Source organism: Macaca mulatta, chromosome 5, assembly GCF_049350105.2.
Source record: "Macaca mulatta isolate MMU2019108-1 chromosome 5, T2T-MMU8v2.0, whole genome shotgun sequence".
Lineage (NCBI taxonomy): Eukaryota > Metazoa > Chordata > Mammalia > Primates > Cercopithecidae > Macaca > Macaca mulatta.
In genome coordinates, this window is record NC_133410.1 from 41,322,929 (window position 1) to 41,346,063 (window position 23,135).

At 35.2% G+C, this 23,135-nt stretch overlaps 1 protein-coding gene across 3 annotated transcripts in view; it reads left to right on the forward strand.

Annotated features, from left to right (window-relative positions):
• Positions 1–22,309, forward strand: part of SLC30A9 (solute carrier family 30 member 9) — a 104,403-nt gene extending 82,094 nt beyond the window's left edge. Inside the window, exons 14-18 of one of the 3 annotated variants that reach the window (XM_015138294.3) lie at positions 55–162; positions 3,861–4,026; positions 10,832–10,961; positions 13,686–13,799; positions 20,871–22,309. In XM_015138294.3, the coding sequence (XP_014993780.1) occupies positions 55–162; positions 3,861–4,026; positions 10,832–10,961; positions 13,686–13,799; positions 20,871–20,915 (563 nt within the window). In that variant the 3' untranslated portion in view covers positions 20,916–22,309. The remainder of the gene's footprint in view (positions 1–54; positions 163–3,860; positions 4,027–10,831; positions 10,962–13,685; positions 13,800–20,870) is intronic. The other 2 variants (XR_013417830.1, XM_078003364.1) reach the window with 2 other exon arrangements.
• Positions 22,310–23,135: the final 826 nt, after the last annotated feature.

Here is a 23,135-nt window from a genome sequence, read left to right on the forward strand (position 1 = left end):
ATCAAGTTAAAATTTTAGAAATTTATTTTTCTTGTCTCTTCCCCAATGACTAAGTAATGGAAAGTCGTGATCCTAGTACAAATGTGATATTATTGGAGGATACTGCTGCAGTCTTGGGAGTTATAATAGCAGCCACTTGCATGGGCCTTACTTCTATAACAGGTAAACATTTCTTAAATTACGGGTGATTTGTCCTACCTAAATAATTCTCTAATATGTGGGAATTTTCTCTTATATCATTGAATAATATTAAACCAATAAATTGTTAAATATTAATTCCATACTAATCATTGACTTGTATAAGATTTGGTCAGCAGAAGTATTCAGGTTTATTTGAATTAAAAATGTCTCTAAATTAGAAATAAGGCTATTTGTAGAGGATTTCTGTAATGCTGTAAGTCTTTCTAGCTGTGACTTTAAAAATTGTGCAATCACTGTGAACTTTTTATTTACCTATAAAAGTGTGGATAATATTTGCCTTGGTAACCTCATAGGTTTATTAAGAAAAGATAAGTTTTAATGAACTCTAAAGTTCCAAACAAATATACATAGATCCTAAAATAAATATATTTTGTTTTAATATATATTGTTATATATATATATTATAACATATATTAATATATATTAATTAATATATTAATATAATATATTATTATATTAATATATATTATTTTTATTAATTATATTAATTAATATATTAATTATAATTAATTAATTATATATTAATATAATATATAATAAATATATATTGTTTTGTTCAACTTGATTTTGTTATAACGTTGTTGCGAAAAATAACAATTCCTAACTGGGGCCACCATCTCTGTGGAGTTTGCTCATTCTCCCTTTACCTGCGTGGTAAAGGCACTCTACCTCCCACATCACAATGCTGTGCATGGTCAGTGAATTGGGGTGTCTAAATAGTCCCATTCTGAGTGAGTGTGGGGGTGTGTTTAAGTGTGGCCTGCCATGGGATGGCATCCTGGCCAGGTCTGGTTCCTTCTTGTGTCCTGAGCTGCTAGGATAGGCTCAAGTGGGTGATAATCAGACAGATACAGGACAATAACTGATGTATGAAAGCGCTCAGCAAGCCCACATGTTTGTGGTTGTTTATTTTTGAATTATGTGGTGGTAATAGGTGTTCCTTACAATTTTCACTTTGCAAACTTTATTCTTTGATTTAACCCACCACGACCACTATTGCCGATACTCACTGATTCACCAAAAATTGGGTAAATACTTATTTTACATAGTTTTCATTAATTTTTAAAAATGTACGTATAGCCCACATTTATTTTGGTGTTCAATATTAGACATGTTTTGGGTCTTAGAAGTTGAGTGATGTTTTTGTGACCAGAAATATGCCATAGGAGCTTAACTCTTTTTTTTTTTTTGAGACGGAATTTTGCTCTTGTTGCCCAGGCTGGAGTGCAATGGCGCAATCTCGGCTCACTGCAACCTCCACCTCCCAGGTTGAAGCGATTCTCCTGCCTCAGCCTCCTGAGTAGCTAGGATTACAGGCATGCGCCACCACACCCAGCTAGTTTTGTATTTGTAGTAGAGAGGGGTTTTCTCCATATTGGTCAGGCTGATCTGAAACTCCCGACCTCGGGTGATCCTCCCACCTTGGCCTTCCAAAGTGTTGGGATTACAGGCGTGAGCCACTGCACCCCACCAGACCTTAACTGTTGTTTATATTGGTTAGTTTATGGTAAAATTGGTTTTGTTATATGTTGTTCCCTATAAAGTCGCAGTTCTAAGAAACTATTGACAACATAAATGAAGACTTACCATATATTGTGGCTCTTGTTCATTTGTCTTTTTCTACCCTTAATGCCAATAATAACTACTGTTGCCTTCCTATTTCTTTAAGTTGGTTCTATCCTCATTTTGGTAGCTAATTAAGTGTTTTGAGGGCCAATACAATACAGGTAAATGAAAAGACAGAAATTCTATTTTATTTTTATTTTCTAAAACAAAGAACCATTTAGCATGAAAAGACTCAATTTATGAAGTTGGAATTCTCTTGGAAAGGAACGTCTTCCATTCTTCTCTATTTGTCCTTACATATTTAAAATAATTTTAAGTGACAAGCTTCCACAATTCTGCAGGGTTTCTTCAAATAGTCTGAAATATGAATACTTCTTTCTCATTCTGAGTGTGCATTTTAAGACCAAACCAGCATTCTCTGATGTTTATTGTGATCCAAAATATTTGTAAAAGTGTTGATTGTTTTTCTGGTTGACCATTTAGTTTTAGACTGTTTTTGAACATAAATTACTAGCGAAATTTTAGGCTTGAGGAAAGTGTGACTTGATGCAGAAGTCAACTTTGAATAATTTATTTTCTTTTACATAACAGAAACCAATCAGATCAAACTTACAAAACTATGTAATGTATTTTACATGAATTAAATTTTTCTTAATTAGCTAATTTATTCAAATTAAATTAAATAACATGCCAAGAAATAAAAGTTTTCTTTAAAAAGGTATTTTCTTTCAGCTAATATTCCTGTGATTTCTGTAAGAGTACATGAATGTATATATTTAAATAAAAATAACTTTACATTTGGATTTCTAAAGAGCAGTATTTGATTTTGAGCTCTATAATTACAAAACTTCTAATGGATAATGTTTTACAAGTGGATCATTTTTAACAGTATAGATAAACGAGTTTGCTTTTTAGTGTTATAGCTTAGCAAAATATATGTTTTGTCAAGCATTAAAAGAGTTAAATATATTGATGACATTTCATCTTTGGAATAAAAAGACTTGTCATAAAAGCCATGTGTAAAATTTATTATAAAGATTTAAAATGTATTTATTTATAAAGATTTAAAATGTGTCTATTATATAAATATTACTTATACATTCATAGATGATAAATCAGCCTTTCTCATTGGTTCTGGGAGAGAAGCCCTGACAACCTAAGGCAAATATTAGAATCAGAATCACCTACAGGGCTTGGGGAAACACAGAATGCTGAAACCCACATCCAGAATTTTTTATTCAGAGGCCTGAAATGAGGTCTGAGAATCTGCTTTTCTACCAAGTTTTCAAGTGATGCTGCTGGTCCAGGAACCACACTTTGAGAAGTACCACATTGAGGCACCTACGGCATATAATGAATTAAGTTCTCTCCTTTGTATCTAGAATGATACTAGCTATATATCATCCTTGGTTGGATGAGAAGAGAGTCACCCATATTATTTTCTGTAGGGCTTAATTCTCTTACAGAACATTAGTAGGAAGACGACACAGAAAATGGTTTCTTTCAGCTTTTGATTTTACTGTTATTTTGTCTGTGGTGTAGGAAAAGTGCTACTGATACATCTAAAAGAAATGACCCCGTCTCTACTAAAAATACAAGAAAATTAGCCGGGCGAGGTGGCGGGCACCTGTAGTCCCAGCTACTCAGGAGGCTGAGGCAGGAGAATGGCGTGAACCCAGGGGGGCGGAGCTTGCAGTGAGCCGAGATCGCGCCACTGCACTCCAGCCTGGGGCACAGAGCAAGACTCCGTCTCAAAAAAAAAAAAAAAAAAAAAGAAATGGACTCTTCATTATGTCATTTTTTTGTATTGGTGTCTGTGTGCTCAGAAACTTCACATATGTAATGACAGGTACAAGTAGATCTTAATTATGTCACATAATGCTCTTATGGAAGCAAGTTGTAGCATCCTCATTTTGTAGTATATTAAAATATATTAAAACTATTAGGAGTCATTAAAGGAAGTAATTAAAGAAATTAGGAATAAATTTCAAGTGCCTTGATTTCTGGTTCTGGTTCTTTGCTCTCTATAAAGTTCACTGAAATAATAGAAAATGTTAATTTACTGATTTTTTTTGTGTGTGTGCTTTATTTAGGCAATCCACTGTATGACAGCCTAGGTTCTTTGGGTGTGGGCACCTTATTAGGTGTGGTCTCAGCATTCCTCATCTACACTAACACAGAAGCACTCTTAGGGCGGTCCATCCAGCCAGAACAAGTACAACGGCTCACTGAACTCCTGGAGAATGACCCATCAGTAAGGTCAGCCTTATTCCAGTAATCCTGTTAAGGCTTACAAAAACATATTTAAAAACAGAAATGCTTCATTTGTAAATACTTCCAGAGGAAGTTTTGGATTCCTGGTCTTCAGAACTTTTTAGTCTGTAACTTTTCAGAATTATAATCCTGGAAGGAAAAAGGAATACACTTAGGAAACTCCTTGTAAGTTTCCTTTTAAATTTTCTATACTTCTAATTTTTAGAATAAGGAACAGTAAGTTGATATTATGAGAATAGAAGTTTGCAAAGTAGTTGTCTTCTTTTTTTATTTATTTTTTTATTATTATACTTTAAGTGCTAGGGTACATGTGCACATCGTGCAGGTTTGTTACATACGTATACATGTTCCATGTTGGTGTGCTGCACCCATTAACTCGTCGTTTACATTAGGTATATCCCCCAATGCCATCCCTCTCGCCCGACCCCACGACAGGCCCCAGTGTGTCATGTTCCCCTTCCTATGTCCAAGTGTTCTCATTGTTCAATTCCCACTTATGAGTGAGAACATGCGGTGTTTGGTTTTCTGTCCTCAGATAGTTTGCTGAGAATGATGGTTTCCAGCTTCATCCACATCCCTACATAGGACATGAACTCATCCTTTTTTATGGCTGCATAGTATTCCACGGTATATATGCGCCACATTTTCTTAATCCAGTCTATCATTGATGGACATGTGGGTTGGTTCCAAATCTTTGCTATTGTGAATAGTGCCACAGTAAACATATGTGTGCATGTGTCTTTATAGCAGCATGACTTATAATCCTTTGGGTATATACCCCATAATGGGATGGCTGGGTCAAATGGTATTTCTAGTTTTAGATCCTTCAGGAATCGCCACACTGTCTTCCACAATGGTTGAACTAGTTTATAGTCCCACCAACAGTGTAAAAGTGTTCCTATTTCTCCACATCCTCTCCAGCACCTGTTGTTTCCTGACTTTTTAATGATTGCCATTCTAACTGGTGTGAGATGGTATCTCATTGTGGTTTTGATTTGCATTTCTCTGATGGCAAGTGATGATGAGCATTTTTTCATGTGTCTGTTGGCTGCATAAATGTCTTCTTTTGAGAAGTGTCTGTTCATATCCTTTGCCCACTTTTTGATGGAGTTGTTTGTTTTTTTTCTTGTAAATTTGTTTGAGTTCTTTGTAGATTCTGGATATTAGCCCTTTGTCAGATGAGTAGATTGCAAAAATTTTCTCCCATTCTGTAGGTTGCCTGTTCACTGATGGTAGTTTCTTTTGCTGTGCAGAAGCTCTTTAGTTTAATTAGATCCCATTTGTCAATTTTGGCTTTTGTTGCTGTTGCTTTTGGTGTTTTAGACATGAAGTCCTTGCCCATGCCTATGTCCTGAATGTATTGCTTAGGTTTTCTAGGGTTTTTATGGTATTAGGTCTAACATTTAAGTCTTTAATCCATCTTGAATTAATTTTTGTATAAGGTGTAAGGAAGGGATCTAGTTTCAGCTTTCTACATATGGCTTGCCAGTTTTCCCGGCACCATTTATTAAATAGGGAATCCTTTCCCCATTTCTTGTTTTTGTCAGGTTTTTCAAAGATCAGATGTTTGTAGATGTGTGGTATTATTTCTGAGGTCTCTGTTCTGTTCCATTGGTCTATATCTCTGTTTTGGTACCAGTACCATGTTGTTTTGATTACTGTAGCCTTGTAGTATAGTTTCAAGTCAGATAGCGTGATGCCTCCAGCTTTGTTCTTTTGGCTTAGGATTGTCTTGGCAATGTGGGCTCTTTTTTGGTTCCATATGAACTTTAGTTTTTTCCAATTGTTAAGAAAGTCATTGGTAGCTTGATGGGATGGCATTGAATCTGTAAAGTAGTTGTCTTCTTAATGTGGAAATACTTAATATGGAACCTATAGAGTTGCCTTATATTTGCATTGCAATTACAAATTTAAAAAGATTTTTGTTCATTGAAAAATGATTACCAAATTAAATATAATTTATATTTATTTTGAAAATAGACTTTGTTTTAACTTATTTTTAAATATTTTTCTCATAATCTTTATCTTTTAAATTTTTAAAACTAAAGATTAGAGACTTAGGAGATAATCAGAAGAAGAGATATAGAATTCTAATAGTGCTTTTCAGTGAAATTCCAGCAGCATTGCGGTTTTATAATGAAATGAAAGAACAAACCTTTAAAAACCCAATTTTCTACTAACTTGTTATATATTTTTTCAAACTTTAAAATAAGATTTTTTTGTGTATTATACTTGAAATCTTTAAATCTTTTAAAAATGACATGCGTATCTGAATTAGTAAAACATATTAATGATTACTAGATTTATATTCTATGCCCTATATGTTTAATCTAGAAAAGTAACTATCTCATTGGAACAAGATTAGAAATTGAGAGATGGGCACAGTGGCACACGCCTATAGTTCCAGTTACTTGGGAGGCTGAGGCAGGAGGATCACTTGAGGCCAAGAGTTTGAGGCTAGTGTGCAACGATCATGTCTGTGAATAGCCACTTACCGCACTATAGCCTGGGCAGCATAGCAAAACCCTGTCTCTTAAAAAAAAAAAAAAACAAAAAAAAACAGATTAGAAGTTGAGCATTCTGAAAATCAGTATTAGATTTAGTAACATAATGTGAGATAATCCAAATTAATATCCTTTCCTTGTGATGTTTTTGTCTCGTTTTGGTATTAAGATAATACTGGCTTCAGAGAATGAGTTGGGAAATGTTCTCTCCTATTTTTTTTGGAAGAGTTTGTGAATAATTGATGTCAGCTTCTTTAAATGGTAGAATTCAGCTATCTGGATGTGAGCTTTGCTGTGTGGGTAGTTTTTTGATTCGTAATTCTGTCTCTTGTTATGGATCTGTTCAGATTGTCTATTTCTTCTTGACTTTGTTTAAGTAGCTTGTATTCTAGGAATTTGTCTTTTGCTTCTAATTTACCTAATTTCTTGGTATACAGCCATTTATAATATTCCTTTGTAATCCATTTTATTTCTTTAGTGTTGGTACAGATGTCTCATCTTTCATTTCTGTAATTTGAATCTTCTCTTTTGTCAGTTTAGCTAAAGGTTTGTTCATTTTCTTGATCTTTCTAAAGAACCAGCTTTTGGTTTAATTGACTTTCTCTGTTGTTTTTCTATTTTATTTTTCATGAATTTCTGCTTTAATCTTTATTATTTTTTTCATCTGCTTGCTTTCGGTTTAGTTTGCTCTTTTTCCAGTTTCTTTTCTTTTTTTTGAGACGGAGTCTGGCTCTGTCACCCAGGCTGGAGTGCAGTGGCGGGATCTCGGCTCACTGCAAGCTCCACCTCCCGGGTTTAAGCCATTCTCCTGCCTCAGCCTCCCGAGTAGCTGGGACTACAGGCGCCCGCCACCTCGCCCGGCTAGTTTTTTGTATTTTTTAGTAGAGACGGGGTTTCACCGTGTTAGCCAGGATGGTCTCGATCTCCTGACCTCGTGATCCGCCCGTCTTGGCCTCCCAAAGTGCTGGGATTACAGGCTTGAGCCATCGCGCCCGGCCTTTCCAGTTTCTTAAGGTTAAGCTTTTAATTTGATGTTTCTTCTTTTTTAAAATAGACAATTAGAGCTACAAATTTTCCTTTAAGTGTTGCTTTCTCTGCATTCCATACATTTCCGTATATTGTGCCATTTTCATTCATTTAATAGTATTTTCTCTTTTTTTTATTCTTTTCAGTTATTTAGGAAAATATGTTACTTAATTTTTACATAGTTGTGAGTTGCACAGATTTCTTTCCATTATTGGTTTATTATTTTGTTCTATTGTGGTCAAAGAACATATTTTTTATTATTTCTGTCCTTTTAAATTTACTAAGGTTTGTTTTATGGCCTTACATATAGTCTTGGATAATATTCATATGCACTTGAGAAGAATATATATTCTGCTGTTGTTGTATAGAGTGTTCTGTAGATGGTTGTTAGGTTTAATTGGTTTATAGTGACTTCAATTTCCCTAATTGTCTTCTTGCTCTATTGTTCTATCCTTTTTTTTTTGATGGAGTTTTGTTCTTGTTGCCTAGGCTGGAGTGCAGTGGCACAATCTTGACTCACTGCAACCTCTGCCTCCCAGGTTCAAGTGATTCTCCTGCCTCACCCTCCCAAGTAGCTGGGATTACAGGTGCTTGCCACCATGCCCAGCTAATTTTTGTATTTTTAGTAGAGATGAGGTTTCACCACTGGCCATGTTGGCCAGGCTGGTCTCAAACTCCTGAGAGACGAGGTTTCATCACTGGCCATGTTGGCCAGGCTGATCTCAAACTCCTGACCTCAGGTGATCCACCCGCCTCGGCCTCCCAAAGTGCTAGGTGTGAGCACTGCGCCCGGCCTCTATCCATTATTGAAAGTATTGAAGCCTCTAGTTATTGTTGTTGTATTATCTGTTTCTCCCTTCATTTCTTCTCGGTTTTGGCATCATATATTTTGGTGTTCTGTTGTTGGTACATACATGTTTATAATTTTGCATATATTGTTTAGTAAGTAGTGTCTAAAAAAGAGCTATAAACTGAAAGACTAGCAAATTCGAAATTTTCTGGAAGAGTGAAAATCTGTGGATTCAATTATTGGAAAAAAAAATACATTAGTAATCCAGAAAATTCATACAATTTTTTAAATAGTGTATTAGTTACCTACTGTTGTGTGACAGATTGGCCCAAAACTTAGGGTTTAAACAACATACTGTCATCTTACAGTTTCTGTGAGTCAGGAGTCAGGGCACAGCTTATCTGGGTCTTCGACTTCAGGGTTTCTCATAGACTGTAATCAAGGTGTTGACTGGAATTACAGCCATCCCCTGGGGAAGGGGCTGCTTCCAACCTTACTCACATGATTGTTGGCAAGATTTACCTCCTTGCCAAATGGGCCTCTTCAGCATGGCAGCTTGCTTAATCAAAGAGTGTAAGCTGATAAAGCAATAGAGAGTGAGTGTGAACAAGACAGAAGTCACAGATGAGTCACCTGATCTTAGAAATGACATCTTTGCCATATTTGGTAGGTATAGCCCACATTCAGGGAGAGAGGATCACAGAAGGGCTTGTGTGTAGATGCAAGGATTAATCATTGGGAACCCTCCAAACAGTTATCTGTCTGTAGTTAATTATATGTAAGAACATAAGGAAAAAGTATATCTAAATATATTTATTAGTTGCTATTTACATACCAGCCAAATAATGAAATGTATTAATACTCTGTGAAAACTAAAGTAAAAATGATTTTTTAAAATGAATAAATATGTTCTGTGAGTTACCACGAGAGGAAATAAAAAAAAGAATAAATGATACAGCCTCTTGCGGCCAAGTTTTGAACAAGTTTTGTTTTAACGTGAGCACGTGTAACTTTATAAATATTAAAACATTAATTCTTATTTCACCCTTGATGGTTGATTAAAATATAGCTTCTTTATATGGATAAAAAATTTTGGACTCAGTGTTTAGTAACTTGCTCAGGATCGCTCAGAAATTAGGGTCTAATGTTTTAAGAATACTTGGAGTCTTACTTAGGCTTGCTTTTCTAGTAGATCTCTATGTCCTCAGAATTCAGAGTGTTTGGTATTTCTTATATAGCTGTACAGAAGAGATCTTACAGTGATCACTGTAGAAAGAAGAGAATTTCTCAACAGTTTCTAGGGAAGATTGACTCCGGAGGGTTAGAGCAGGAGGAATGAAAAGTAGCTATGCTTGAGTATCTGCTTTCCTGTCTGGGAGGCAGAAGGGTATGATGCAAAGACTACTTACTGGGCTTGGATATCTGAGGAGCTGGGCTGGGGAGTCCTAGTCTGCTGTTTACTAGCTGAATTACCTTGAGCAAGTCACTTATGCCCCTCTGGGATGGTTTTATCATCTGTAAAATAAAGATGTCACCCTATCATCCACTTATGAAAGCCATTGATTAAATGTCTGCCTTATAGTTCGTACTATATTAAACATTTTATATATGTATTAGCTCATTATTCCGCACATCAGTCCCATGTGGCAGTTACTATTAACCTCATTCTAATAGAGAACTTCACAGCGTTGTATGAAGACTTTTAAAGAAGCTAGTGAACATACAATTGGTTAATGTACTCTAAAACACCATTATAAATTAAAACAAATTTTTATATGGCATTTAGGAAATTGTTAAGTGGATATATGGGGGCAAAAGCTTATGAGATAACATGATATTTTAGAAAAGTGATTTAGAGTTAATGAATATATATAGAATAATTATTATTTTTATTATTTTTTTTTGAGACAGAGTCTCACTCTGTTGCCCAGGCTGGAATGCAGTGGCACAATCTGGGCTCACTGCAACCTCTGCCTCCCGGGTTCAAGCGATTCTCCTGCCTCAGCCTCTCTAGTAGCTGGGATTACAGGCATGCACCCCCACACCTGGCTAATTTTTGTAGTTTTAGTAGAGACAGAGTTTGTTGGCCAGGCTGGTCTCAAACTCCTGACCTCAGGTGATCCTCCTGCCTCGGTCTCCCAAAGTGGTGGAATTACAGGCATGAGCCACTGCGCCCGGCAGAGTTAATGAATTTTTAATACACAAGCTTTATAACTCATATGTGTAAATTACCATAAAATAATATTCGTTAAGTTTGCACCTTTGTGTGATATCATGCCAAAAAAAAGTTAAATGGACAGGCCTTAGAAAATGATAGGTGGTACTTAATGGTGAATGCTCTGAAGCTGTCTTAGTCCATTCTCATAACTAGTGGGGAAAAAACCAATAATTCAAGCCTTTGTGCTATTAAAGTATGTATATATGTGTATGTATGTATAAATAAATTTGTATGCATTGTTATTGATTGCAGGGCAATTCATGATGTTAAAGCCACAGATCTGGGATTAGGTAAAGTAAGATTTAAGGCAGAAGTAGATTTTGATGGGCGAGTTGTTACAAGATCATATTTGGAAAAACAAGATTTTGACCAAATGTTACAAGTAAGTTTATCATTTTCTTACATAACTGAGAGTTAGAAAAATACTTTTAAGGTAAACAAAATGAAATTTTTTTATAGATCTTGAAGACACTTTAGCTCTCAACTTCTTAGGTTCCAAAATTTAACAGAGACCTTTATATTTACTATGGAGGGGTGCAGAGGAGACAGCAGCAGAACAAACTTACTACTAAGTGCTTGCTATGTGCATTTAATCTTTTTAAATCTAATTTACCCTCAACTACCCTGTTATTTCAACAATGAAATAACATTTTTATTTTAACATATATAGAAATTGAGACACAGAGAAATTAAGTAACTTGCCTGAAATTGTAGTGCCATAGAGATGGAGTCATATATGAATTTAAATCTGCCTGACTCCAGAATCAATTTTTTATTAAGAATAGTTTAAAAGAGAATTTATAAAAGAGAATATAATGAACAGCACAGATGTTACCACTTGCCCCTGTCAAATCTTAACATTTTGCTTGCAGTGTGTTTGCTTAAGGTCTTAAAAAAAGAAATCATTGCAAAAACAGTTCAAGCCCCCATTTTCTCTTTCTAGATCTTATTCTTCTTCTTCCGTCCCTAGAATTAAACATTATGCTGAACTTGGTACTTGTCTTTTCCATTCAGATTTTTATACTTTTCAGCATTTTTTAGTATAATGTGTAACTTTTGAATGTTTAAAAATTGGTATAAATGGTACCTTACTGTATGCATCTCTGCAATTTGCATAGCAACATATTTTTTAGATTCTTCCATGTTAATTTATATATCTCTAGTCAATTTTTCATTGTTACAGAGTATTTCATCCTATGAATATGCTGTGATTTATTTATTTTTTCTCCAGTTGATAGACATTTGTATTACTATTAGAAACAATGCCATGGCCGGGCTCCGTGGCTCACGCCTGTAATCCCAGCACTTTGGGAGGCTGAGGCAGGCGGATCACAAGGTCAAGAGATTGAGATTGAGACCATCCTGGCCCACATGGTGAAACACCGTCTCTACTAAAAAGACAAAAATTATCTGGGCATGGTGGTGCATGCCTGTAGTCCCAGCTACTGAGCAGGCTGAGGCAGGAGAATCGCTTGAACCTGGGAGGCAGAGCTTGCAGTGAGCCGAGATCGCACCAGTGCACTCCAGCCTGGGCGACAGAGCGAGACTCCATCAAAAAAAAAAAAAGAAAGAAACAATGCCATGATTGTATTCTCACATGTTTCCTTGTTCACATATATGAAAGTTTCTTTAGTATGGTATATATATATAGATAGCTTTAAATAGGTGAGCCATTAGGTATACTTATCTTCAGCTTGCCTAGGTCTTACCAAATTATTTTCCAAAGTGTGTCAATTTAACTTCCATCATTGCATATCAAAGTTCTTGCTTCATATTCTTACGATTGTAATTGATAGAGTTACTAAATTTTTGCCAGTTTCATAGGTGTGAAATAGTATCTTGTTCTAATTTTATTTCTTGGAGCACTGAGGTTAATAAACATTGAAGTTCGTTGACCAGTGGGATTTCCTCTACATTGCTCCCTGATTTTTTCTTTCTATTTTTGTTTTATTTATTTATTTTTTGAGTCGGAGTCTTGCTCTGTCGCCCAGGCTGGAGTGCCCTGACCCAATCTCGGCTCACTGCAAGCTTCACCTCCCGGGTTCATGCCATTCTGCTGCCTCAGCCTCCCGAGTAGCTGGGACTACAGGTGCCCACCACCACGCCTGGATAATTTTTCGTATTTTTAGTAGAGACGGGTTTCACCATGTTAGTCAGGATGGTCTTGATCTCCTGACCTCGTGATCCGCCCGCTTCAGCCTCCCAAAGTGCTGGGATTACGGGCGTGAGCCACCACACCTGGCCTGATTTTCCATGTTTTAAGTTCATTTGTATTCCACTTATAGATTTGAAAGCTCTTTATTTTATTGTGTTGTATTATTATTTTTTGATAGAGTCTTGCTCTGTCGCCCAGGCTGGAGGGCAATGGCGTGATCTCGGCTCACTGCAACCTCTGCTTCCGGGTTCAAGCAATTCAGCCTCCCAAGTAGCTGGGATTACAGGTGCCCGCCACCACACCCGGCTAATTTTTGTATTTTTAGTAGAGATGGGGTTTCACCATCTTGTCTAGGCTTGTCTTAAACTCCTGGAAAACTCTTTATTTTTAATATCCTGGATACTAATTCTTACTTGTATATATGCAATTATTTTTTTCCACTTTGTAGCTTCCTTTTCTTTTTGTTGTTATACAAAAGATTTAATATGATTTTTAATTTTAATGTCAGATTTGTAATCTTTTCCTTTGTGCTTTTTATTCTTTTGCATGAAAAATCCTTCCATATCCCATTATCATAAAAATATTATCTTCTCTTCTAGTAGTTTTGTGGTTTGTTTTTTACCCTTATGTCTTTCATCCATTTCAACTATTTTAATGGTCTGAGATAGGGATTAAATTTTTTTTCTTATAGGAAAATAATTATTCTAACACTATTTATTGACTCTATTATTCCCCAATAATTTTGTAGTGCTACCTCTGTGTAGTATTGTACTCAATTTTCTTGATCTGAATTGTTTTGGAAATAGGTAATCCATTGCCTGTGGCTTAAAGTTTTAAAAATGTTCATTAAACGTAATGGTGTTTGTTATAAGGTTTTTTTTTTTAAGGAGTCATCAGTGTACCACTATGGTTTTTAAAAAATTTATTTTCCTGTTTTCATTTTCTTTATAGGAAATTCAAGAAGTGAAAACTCCTGAAGAACTAGAGACCTTTATGCTTAAACATGGAGAAAATATTATTGATACTTTAGGAGCTGAAGTAGATAGACTTGAGAAGGAACTGAAAGTAAGATGTATTCATAAAAATAACATAATGATAATGGCAGCTATTTTTTTGAGTACTTAATCTACAGCAGACACTAAGTGCATCCATCACATGCATGCTTTAACCCACTCATAACTCCACAATGTGTAGGTATTTATAAGCCAGAAAATGACTGGTTTAGAGAAGTTGAATAATTTACCCAAGGAAATAGGGAAGTTGTGATTTGAACCAGATTCTTTACTTTTAACCACTATTTTATGCTGCCTGCTTAGTTTCTAAAATAGTCAAAGGATTTTTGTTGTTATTAAATAAGCATTTTGAAAGTTCCTAGAGAAAGATGAAAAGGGAAACTTTAGACTCTGGTCAAAAGTTAGAAAAAATAGAATGTGTATCTTGCTTTTAGTCCATTTGAAATTATTTTCTGTTTTTGTTTGTTTCTATTCAGTTGGAGGTTATTGTAATTTATTGGTTATGTTACTGAAATACTACCTGATCTGGATCAGGTTGCCTTTTAAAATGTCTCAGTGTTCTCAAATTGCCATTTATTGGCATTTGAATTATGTTTGCAATGAATAAAAACTTGTAAATGATCTTTAATGTATATAGTTTGTTGAAGGCAGTGCTTTTTCTTCAGTTGATATTGACCATTCTTTAATTGTGTAAAAAATGGAAGGAAAAATCTTCCATCTCTGTAAGTTTTCCTTTGAGAATCTGGATATCTGATTAGATTAATACAAGTACTTCAAATAAGATTTTGTTAATATTATAGTTCATGAGCTTTATCTGACAATTTTTGAAGTTTCTAGATGAGCATTTCTCAAATATTTTGGTCTTAAGACTCTTTCATTTTTAAAAATTATTGCAGACCCCAAAGAGATTTTATTTATTTAAGTTATAGTTATTGATATTTACCAAATCATACATGAAAGTAGATAAATTTTTAAATATTTATCATTTACTTTTAAAAACATACACCTATTTAATACAAATAACTTCTTTTTTTTTAACTAAGATAGAGTCTCACTCTGTTGCCTAGGCTGGAGTGCAGTGGCACGATCTGGGCTCACTGCAACCTCTGCCTCCTGGGTTCAAGTGATTTTCCTGCCTCAGCCTCCTGAGTAGCTGGGACTACAGGTGCCCACCACCATGCCCGGCTAATTTTTGTATTTTTAGCAGAGATGACGTTTCAAAATGTTGGCCAGGCTGGTATCGAACTCCTGACCTCAAGTGATCCACCTGTCTTGGCCTCCCAAAGTGCTGGAATTACAGGAGTGAGCCACCCCACCCGGCCACATTTTTTTTTTTTCTCAATTGAGACGGAGTCTCACACTGTCGCCCAGGCTGGAGTGCAGTGGCGTGATCTCAGCTCACCGCAACTTCCACCTCCCAGGTTCAAGGGATTCTCCTGCCTCAGCCTCCCGAGTAGCTGGGATAACAGTCACCCACCACCATGCCTGGCTTTTTTTTTTTTTTTTTTTTTTTTTTTGTATTTTTAGTTAGAGACGGGGTTTCGCTGTGTTGGCCAGGCTGATCTGGAACTCCTGACCTTGTGATTTGCCCACCCCAGCCTCCCAAAGTGCTGGGATTACAGGCGTGAGCCACCACGCTAAGCCCACATTTTTATATAAATAGTTATATTTTCCAAAATGAAAAACGTAGTTAGAAGAGTGATATTTCACATTTTTGCAAAAGTTTCTTATGCCTGACTTAGTAGAAGACAGCTACAGTCCCATATCTGCTTCTGCCTTCTGTCGTAGTGATTTGATTGTTTGGTCGAAGAATATGAAGGAAAAGGAGAACTGTTCCTATAGCCTTTTGAGATAATTGTGATATTCTCTTTTCATATGCTACTTGTGAAGGTAGGGGGCACAGTCTACAAGACTGTCCTTCCTTCTCATACCAACTGTGAGTTCAGGAGGTTCCCTAGAGCACTTCAGGTTTGATAATTCACTAGTACTCTCAGAACTCACCAAATCATGTTATACCCATTATGGTTTGGTTTATTACAGGTAAGGGATACTGATTGAAATCAGCCAACAGAAGAAGTGCATAGGGCAGGGTCCAGGAAAGTTCCAAACATGACGTTTCAGTTGTCTTTTCTCTGTAATGTACAGTATTACTCCCCTGGCAGTGAAGTTTGACAGTAGCATGACGTGTTGCCAACCAGGAAGCTCATCTGAGACTTGACCAGAGATTTTATTGAGGCTCCATGGTTGACTGCCTAAGTGGCTGACCTTTTGTCTCTAGCCCCTCTAGAGGTGGAGCAGATACTGTGTGGTCAAAGGCCCCCATCATATGTCACATTGTTAGACTGTCTGGTGGCTAATGCCCCCAGATAAACAAAGACACTCTTAGGCAGGACATGTCAAGGGCCTAGAAATTCCCTCCGGGTTATGGAGAACAAAAGCCAAACCTCCCTTTGGGTAAGATTAATTCTCTACTATACACTGTTATATTAAAATCTTTTGGTCTGTCTTTATACTCTGAATGAATCCTTTACCCATGCATGATTCTATAACATTATGAATTATTATTTTGGAAAATACTGGTTCAGTGAGGTACATAGATCTTTCAGATGTTGATACATTTCTAAATATGGGTACACTGTCAGGCTGATGGGGTGGATATGTTTTTCAACTTAAATTTTCACTTAAAAGCTTGCATTTTATCATTAGCAACAAATACTGTTATTTTCCTTGAAATAAGACTCATTTTGTTCATTTTTTTAGAAGATGCCTGCCAAATACCCAAATTTGAATAAACCGAGTTTGTTAATCTTTCAAATAAAAATATATTCTAGATTAAAAAGCAGTTTATTCAGCTCACAACTCAAGCAATCACAGAAGTACTTTTACATACTTTCCATTTTGTCACAGGATTTTAAAAGTGAACTCAAAGGTTGAGATTATCCTTGTACAATGGATACATTTGCTATTTCATGAAAGACTTTTAAAAATGAAACTGGCTTTTTTTCTTTTTTATGTCCAGTGTGGGACAGTAGAGACAATGACTACTGGTATGGTTCGATGCCATTTGCCTTGAATTGTGCAAATGTGCAAGCAGTTTTACCCACCATTGTTTTTATGCCATCAGGAAATGTCAGCATAGTAAAAAAAAGAGAAAAGAAAGTCTTAGAGTTACTATGAAAATAGTTCTGACCTTAGAGTCCCCCTAAAAAGGTCTCAGGACCCCAGCAGTCTTTGAACTGCACTTTGCGAACAACTAATGTATATAAAATGTGAGACGATGGTTATTTTTGTGCAAGGTAGCACAAGATTGAATAAACTTTGCTCTTTATTCTATTTGTTTTTATTTTGCTGGCAAGGAAAATAATGGACTAAATATTTGCTTTACATTTTAGTAGATACAAGAAATCAGAAGCCAGATTTAAGAATAATCAACAAATTGGTCATTATCACCTATATTTACTCTTATAACAATCAGACCTTATTGTTTTTGTTTAGTTAACTTTGTACTTTAAGTAGAGGCTATTAAATCATTAAGAATGTTTTTGAATTATGTAAGTCTTTCAAACCAGTAAGCTAAGTATAATCCATACATTCAGTTGGGAACATCTTTGGCTAAGATAATAAAGCATAATTAATCTTAAGTCAAAGGACATCTTCACAGTTGAGGTGCTAAACCAAAAGGGAATGCACGAATGTAATTGTTTTTCCTAGTCATGAAAAGAAGCTGATTTTCTTTTGAAAACTAAAACTTTGTTCACTGGCATATTCGTTCATTTTTAGTATCTCATGGTTGCCTTCCAAGTTTAAATTGTAATTATTACTGGATTATTTTGGAAGGTCACACTCATTTATGTAATTCTGTAGCAGTAGAGCCACCTCTGTTGAGTAATGCCATTGAGTGTTGAAATAGACTATATTTTTGGCTTAAAATTCCAGAACTTGTGGCTGGGCATGGTGGCTCATGCCTGTAATCCCAGCACTTTGGAAGGCCAAGGTGGGTGGATCAGCTGAGGTCAGGAGTTTAAGACCAGCCTGACCAATATGGTGAAACCCCGTCTCTACTAAAAATAGAAAAACTAGCCGGGCGTGGTGGCAGGCGCCTATAGTCCCAGCTACTTAGGAGGCTGAGACAGGAGAATTGCTTGAACCCAGGAGGCAGAGGTTGCAGTGAGCTGAGATAGTGCCACTGCACTTCAACCTGGGCAACAGAGCAAGACTCCATCTCAAAAAAAAAAAAAAAAAAAATTCTAGAACTTGTATAGTTCTTTGTAAAGGTGTTAAAAATAATAGAGACTAATTCGTAGATTCCCATATTACAAGATGGGAAGTACAAAATTAATATAAATATATCTTGTTATGATTTTAAAGTTCTTTGATCTGTTAAACATTTTTTTGTCCTATCTCTATATTTCTTTCTTCTATCCCTCCATTAAGTTTTTTGTTCATGATGATTAATGGAAATTAGTTCATTGGGAGACTGCTGTAGCATTCGTAAATTCCTTATAAATAATGTCTGAATTAAATGCTCTGTTCTCTACTTTGCCTCTGTTTCTCCAGTTTCTCTTATAGCATTGTTTTTAATGAATCTGCAGCATTGCAAAATAAATTATGTAATTTGGGTTTTAACTCTGTGCAAGTATTGGAATAAAATCCTCATGGTGTGTAAAATAGCCTAATTGGTATTGAGCAATGTAAGGAATATAGTAGATTTTAAAGTATTTGTTGAATAAGTGAATGAAAATTTTATGTTGGATACCAGTTATTGATTTTCAGTTCTGTTCCATAAATACTAGTTTCTAGTATACACATGATATCTTGTTAGGCAGTGAACATTGAGTTTTAAGGATATTAATTATATTTACTCATTCATTCAGCATATATTGTGTGCTTTGTATTGTGCACATACATTTTTACAAATTTGATTAGTTTACTCTGAAAATTTGATTTTTAAAAGCAGAGCCAATTTTTAGGGGTTTTTTTTAGATAAAGCTTTTATTAGTACACATTTGTTTATATTGTGCTTTTTAGATAGAATAATGTCAAACTTTCAATGAACAGGTAAATTTTTCAAGTCATATTAGGATAGGTAAGAGTTGATTGGAGTAGGCAGATAAAATTTAGTTTCATTTTTGTTTGGAGAATTTTATTTTTAATTCCATATTGAGTTTACAGAGTTCTAGAGACAGGGAATGGTTTTAAATAAGGAAAAGGTTGAGAACAAAAGGGTACCCTCCTTGTTAAAAGGTCCCTGGTCATTCTCACATTAGGATCTAAGAGGAAGGTACCCCCAGGCACACTTGAACGACACTAGTTATAAGAAAAATCCCTGTGTGCACTCAATAGAGTGTTCTTGCTGGAGCAAAACTCCAGTATTCTGCCAGATTTTGTTTTTATGACTGGATGCCTTTAATACGAGTAATATGCACATGGTCCTAGGATATTACTTTTTAAGCTAGGAATTATTAATCCTAACTGAATCATTTACAGGAACTTTTCTCCCCTTGTGATCTATTTTTGCAATTTCTATCAAATAATGCACAAAGTTTATAAAGTCAAATAGAACTGAAAAGATTATAACAGAAATAACTATCACTGCCTCACTTACCTCATTACTTATATTTTAAGAGATAAAATAATTTTTAATACTTTTAGTATGTCTTTATTTACTGCCATATTTCTATATAAAAGTCTTACACTACTTCTCTTGATTTAACAGTATTTCCTCTTCGATAGGTGTGGTAATTATACACTACTTTCTGTCCTCCCTTCTCACAGTATTAATATATTACATTTTATTATATTTGTAATTCCCCTCAAGTTGATTTAGGTGCCTTTCCTTTGTGCACTCACAGGAAAAAGAAACCCCAAATCTTTACTTTGCTCTGTGGTAGCCGAGTATTGTAATTGGCTACTTAATTTACCCGTATCACTTCACTACCAAACATAACTGAAGGCAAATACTGTTTGTTCCCAGTTCATTGTCATATACACTTCAATGCCTGGCACAGAGTAGGCATGTAATAGTAGACAGTATTGGTTGTTATTGAATTGAAGTTCCTTAAGCTAGCATATAAGATTTTTAGTAACCTGATTTCTGCCTGTCTTTCCAGCCTCATTACCACCCTACCCTTTTTGCAGCTTCTGTGCTAGCTACACCATAGTGCCATTGCACACTTTGCAGGCTGTCTGACTTTGCTGATGTTGTGTTTTCTGTCTAGACACTCTTCATTATCTACCTGGAAGGCTTACCATATGCAGACCTAGCTTAGATATTATACCCTCATTGAAATCTTTCTAGATCCCATGAGCAAAATGGCTGTCTCATTTTTGCTCCTAGTGTTATTATTTAGTACAGTGTAATAGGAGCTTGGGGTCTGGAATCAGGTCTGGAGTCAGGCCTGGAATCAGTCCTGGTTCCATCACTTACTAGCAGTGTGACTTCAGACAGGTTAGTTAATTTCTTCATACTTCAGTTTTCCCAAGTATAAGATGGAAATAATAATTAGGTTATTAGGCTTTTAAAACACACATACATGTGCACATGTAACACAGTACTTGATACTTCAGTAAGTACCCAACAAATGTTAACTTTTTATTATTAGCTCTAATACTTTAACTTGTAGGTGGTTACTGCTATGCTTGTCTCCCTAGCTAAACTGAGGCACTTAGGGTCAGGAACAGTCTTATTTAATAATCATAGCTCTGTTTTCTAGCACAGTGCCCGGCCCAAGAATATATGGATTGTTGCTGAAGTATATAAAATGAGTGGTTGTCAATTTACTCTTTCTGATTATTGCTTTGCAGTGATTTTCTTTTCACCACACAAAAATGTGTATTTCCAGTGCTTTGCAATGCTTGGCATGTACTAGATCCTTAATGCATTTTTGTATTAACGAACACATGAAAAAACTTAGGAAATGTGGGACTACTTATTGTACTGTTTATAGTATGTCTATTTACCTATTGATCTTTTTTTTTTTTTCTTATGCAACTGTTTCTCTTATTAGTATGCTGTAGTGAAATAGTTTGCAAATGTTTTCATTGGCTCTAATGATCAAGAGGAATAAAAAGAAACAAGATTTTATTTTGCTACAAATAATGTGGTGGTGATTTTTCTTTACAGAAACGAAATCCTGAAGTTCGACATGTAGATTTGGAGATACTGTGAGTTTGATGGAATGAATCACCTGGGTGGGGACCTTGGAAACAAGTTTGTCCGTCCACTCTACAAAGTTTCCTCCTCTCCTACACTGAAGGACTCAGTGCCATGCAGAAGCCTTTTTTTTTTTAAGATGAAGGAAATATTTTATGTAAAGAGCAATTCAGCAGGACACAGAACTAAAACTACTTCTTACATCTAAGAGAGGCACTACAAGTTGAATCCATTTGCAAATCATGTTTTTATGCTTCCATAGGGAACATTTTGGTTATTTAAATTGTTCATAATGTCCCATATTTCACCTGTTCAGTGTATACTGTACTTTGCAATCATCTTTTTTTTCACATTGGTAAAAATAAGTGACATCCATAGGATCATGATTTTTAATTTGTTGCCACTGAAGATTTCACTCCATCAGAATCTGCCAATCTTGAACGTTCTGGCTAAATCTTGCTATGTAGTTTTTAAACAGTCACTCCGTTTCAAAGTCTATATTTCCTTATAGAATGTGGAAATTATTTCTCCATACTTTGTGATTTTGACCTGAGTGCTAAGAGAATCACTCTCCTTACCTAGTTATCTACAAATGTTCATTCCAGAAATGTTTAGTTACTGAATTGAATGACGACATCTCAGTATACACTTTTAGGTCATAGTAGTTGCCACTTTGTAAAATTTCTTTTTTCTTCTTTGCTCTTTTCCCCTTATTTGGTTTAATTTTTAATGTTAGGAGGTACAGTCCTAGATGTTCCCATGGGCCAGTGTGATGACTTTTTTTTAAATGAGGTTCAGTACCGTAATGTTTATTTACTGGGAGATAATGCATTTACAAACATTTTAAAATTCCGTAAAATGGGTTAGAAATATTTATAATTTTACAGGCAGGACAGCATTTGACTTTTAATTTATTTAAAAGGCGGCACTACTTATGTAAATCTGAGCTGTGGGATATTTCTTGCTTTAAGAGAGACAGAATCTCTCACTGAAACTCATGGTCATGATTTTGTATAATATAGTTCATAGTGTGTCTGTGAGTTTCTTCCAGTTACAGATGGGCATTTAGCATAGAATATTGACTATAACATGTAAGTAAATAGCTTTCTACTGACCCTAAGTTATCAAGGTGAAAAAAACATGCAATTCAGTAATTGAAAATGTGGTGAAAAGCTACAGCTGTCATCATCAAAACAACTCATAACGTACTTTAAAATGTTCAGGTAGCAATGAGCATTGTTTATATGAGAATGGCGGCTGGGTGATCTCTTTGCTGAATAAAAGAGTTGTTAACATGTGGACACAACTGCCTGTGTGAGATCTGTGTCTTAAAACGTACTGAAATGGAAATTTATGAATTATTACAAATTGTAATGCTGGAAACAAAAAATAAATCCTTGGTTAAAGGGTTTGTAATGGTGATTTTTGATCTAGAAATCTCATTTACTGGAAAAATTACAAGCATTTACATTGGTTTTTTTGTGGTTTTTTTATTTTACTGTTTAGAGTATTTTGCATACTGTACATTTTAAGTGAAATAACATTCCAGTTTTTAAGATAGAAAATTGTGTTCTACATATATATATATATATATAATTTGATACTCTATTCTTAAAGTTTCAAATTCCTTACCCCTTCTTTACAAAAAAAAAAAAAAAAAACCTTGTTTTTTTTTACATGTTACAATTCACTCTATACTTTTTTCTTCTTCCTTCCCCTTTACCACTTGCCATTTGTTACTTCATGTCATTGCCATATGGGAAAGTACCAAATTATATCCAGTTTCCTCTTAGTGATATTACTCTGAAAAATTTCACAAAGCCAGACAAGAATAATTAACTCATTTTTTCCCCAAGATGACCCTCAAAGTTAATGTGCAGCAGGTATTCCAAATGGTAATTTTTTTTTAGAATTCCGTAAAAAAAGCCAGTTTCTGATATTTCTTTTTAAATCTGATTTTGGTTGAGGTCATACCATTCTTAAATAATAATTGAAGGTTTATATTGCCATTTTTTCTAATTCTGTTTTGCACTGATAAACTTACATAAAGTTTGTTTATGTAAAATAAGAAATAAAGGAGTACAACATATCAAGGAATTTGAGTATTTATGTGGAATCAGGAAATTTTTCTAGAGTCATTGAATTTTAAAATCAGAGAATTTGAGCTGGATATGGTGGCTTATGCCTGTAATCCCGGCACTTTAGGAGGCTGAGGCAGGAGGATTGCTTGAGCTC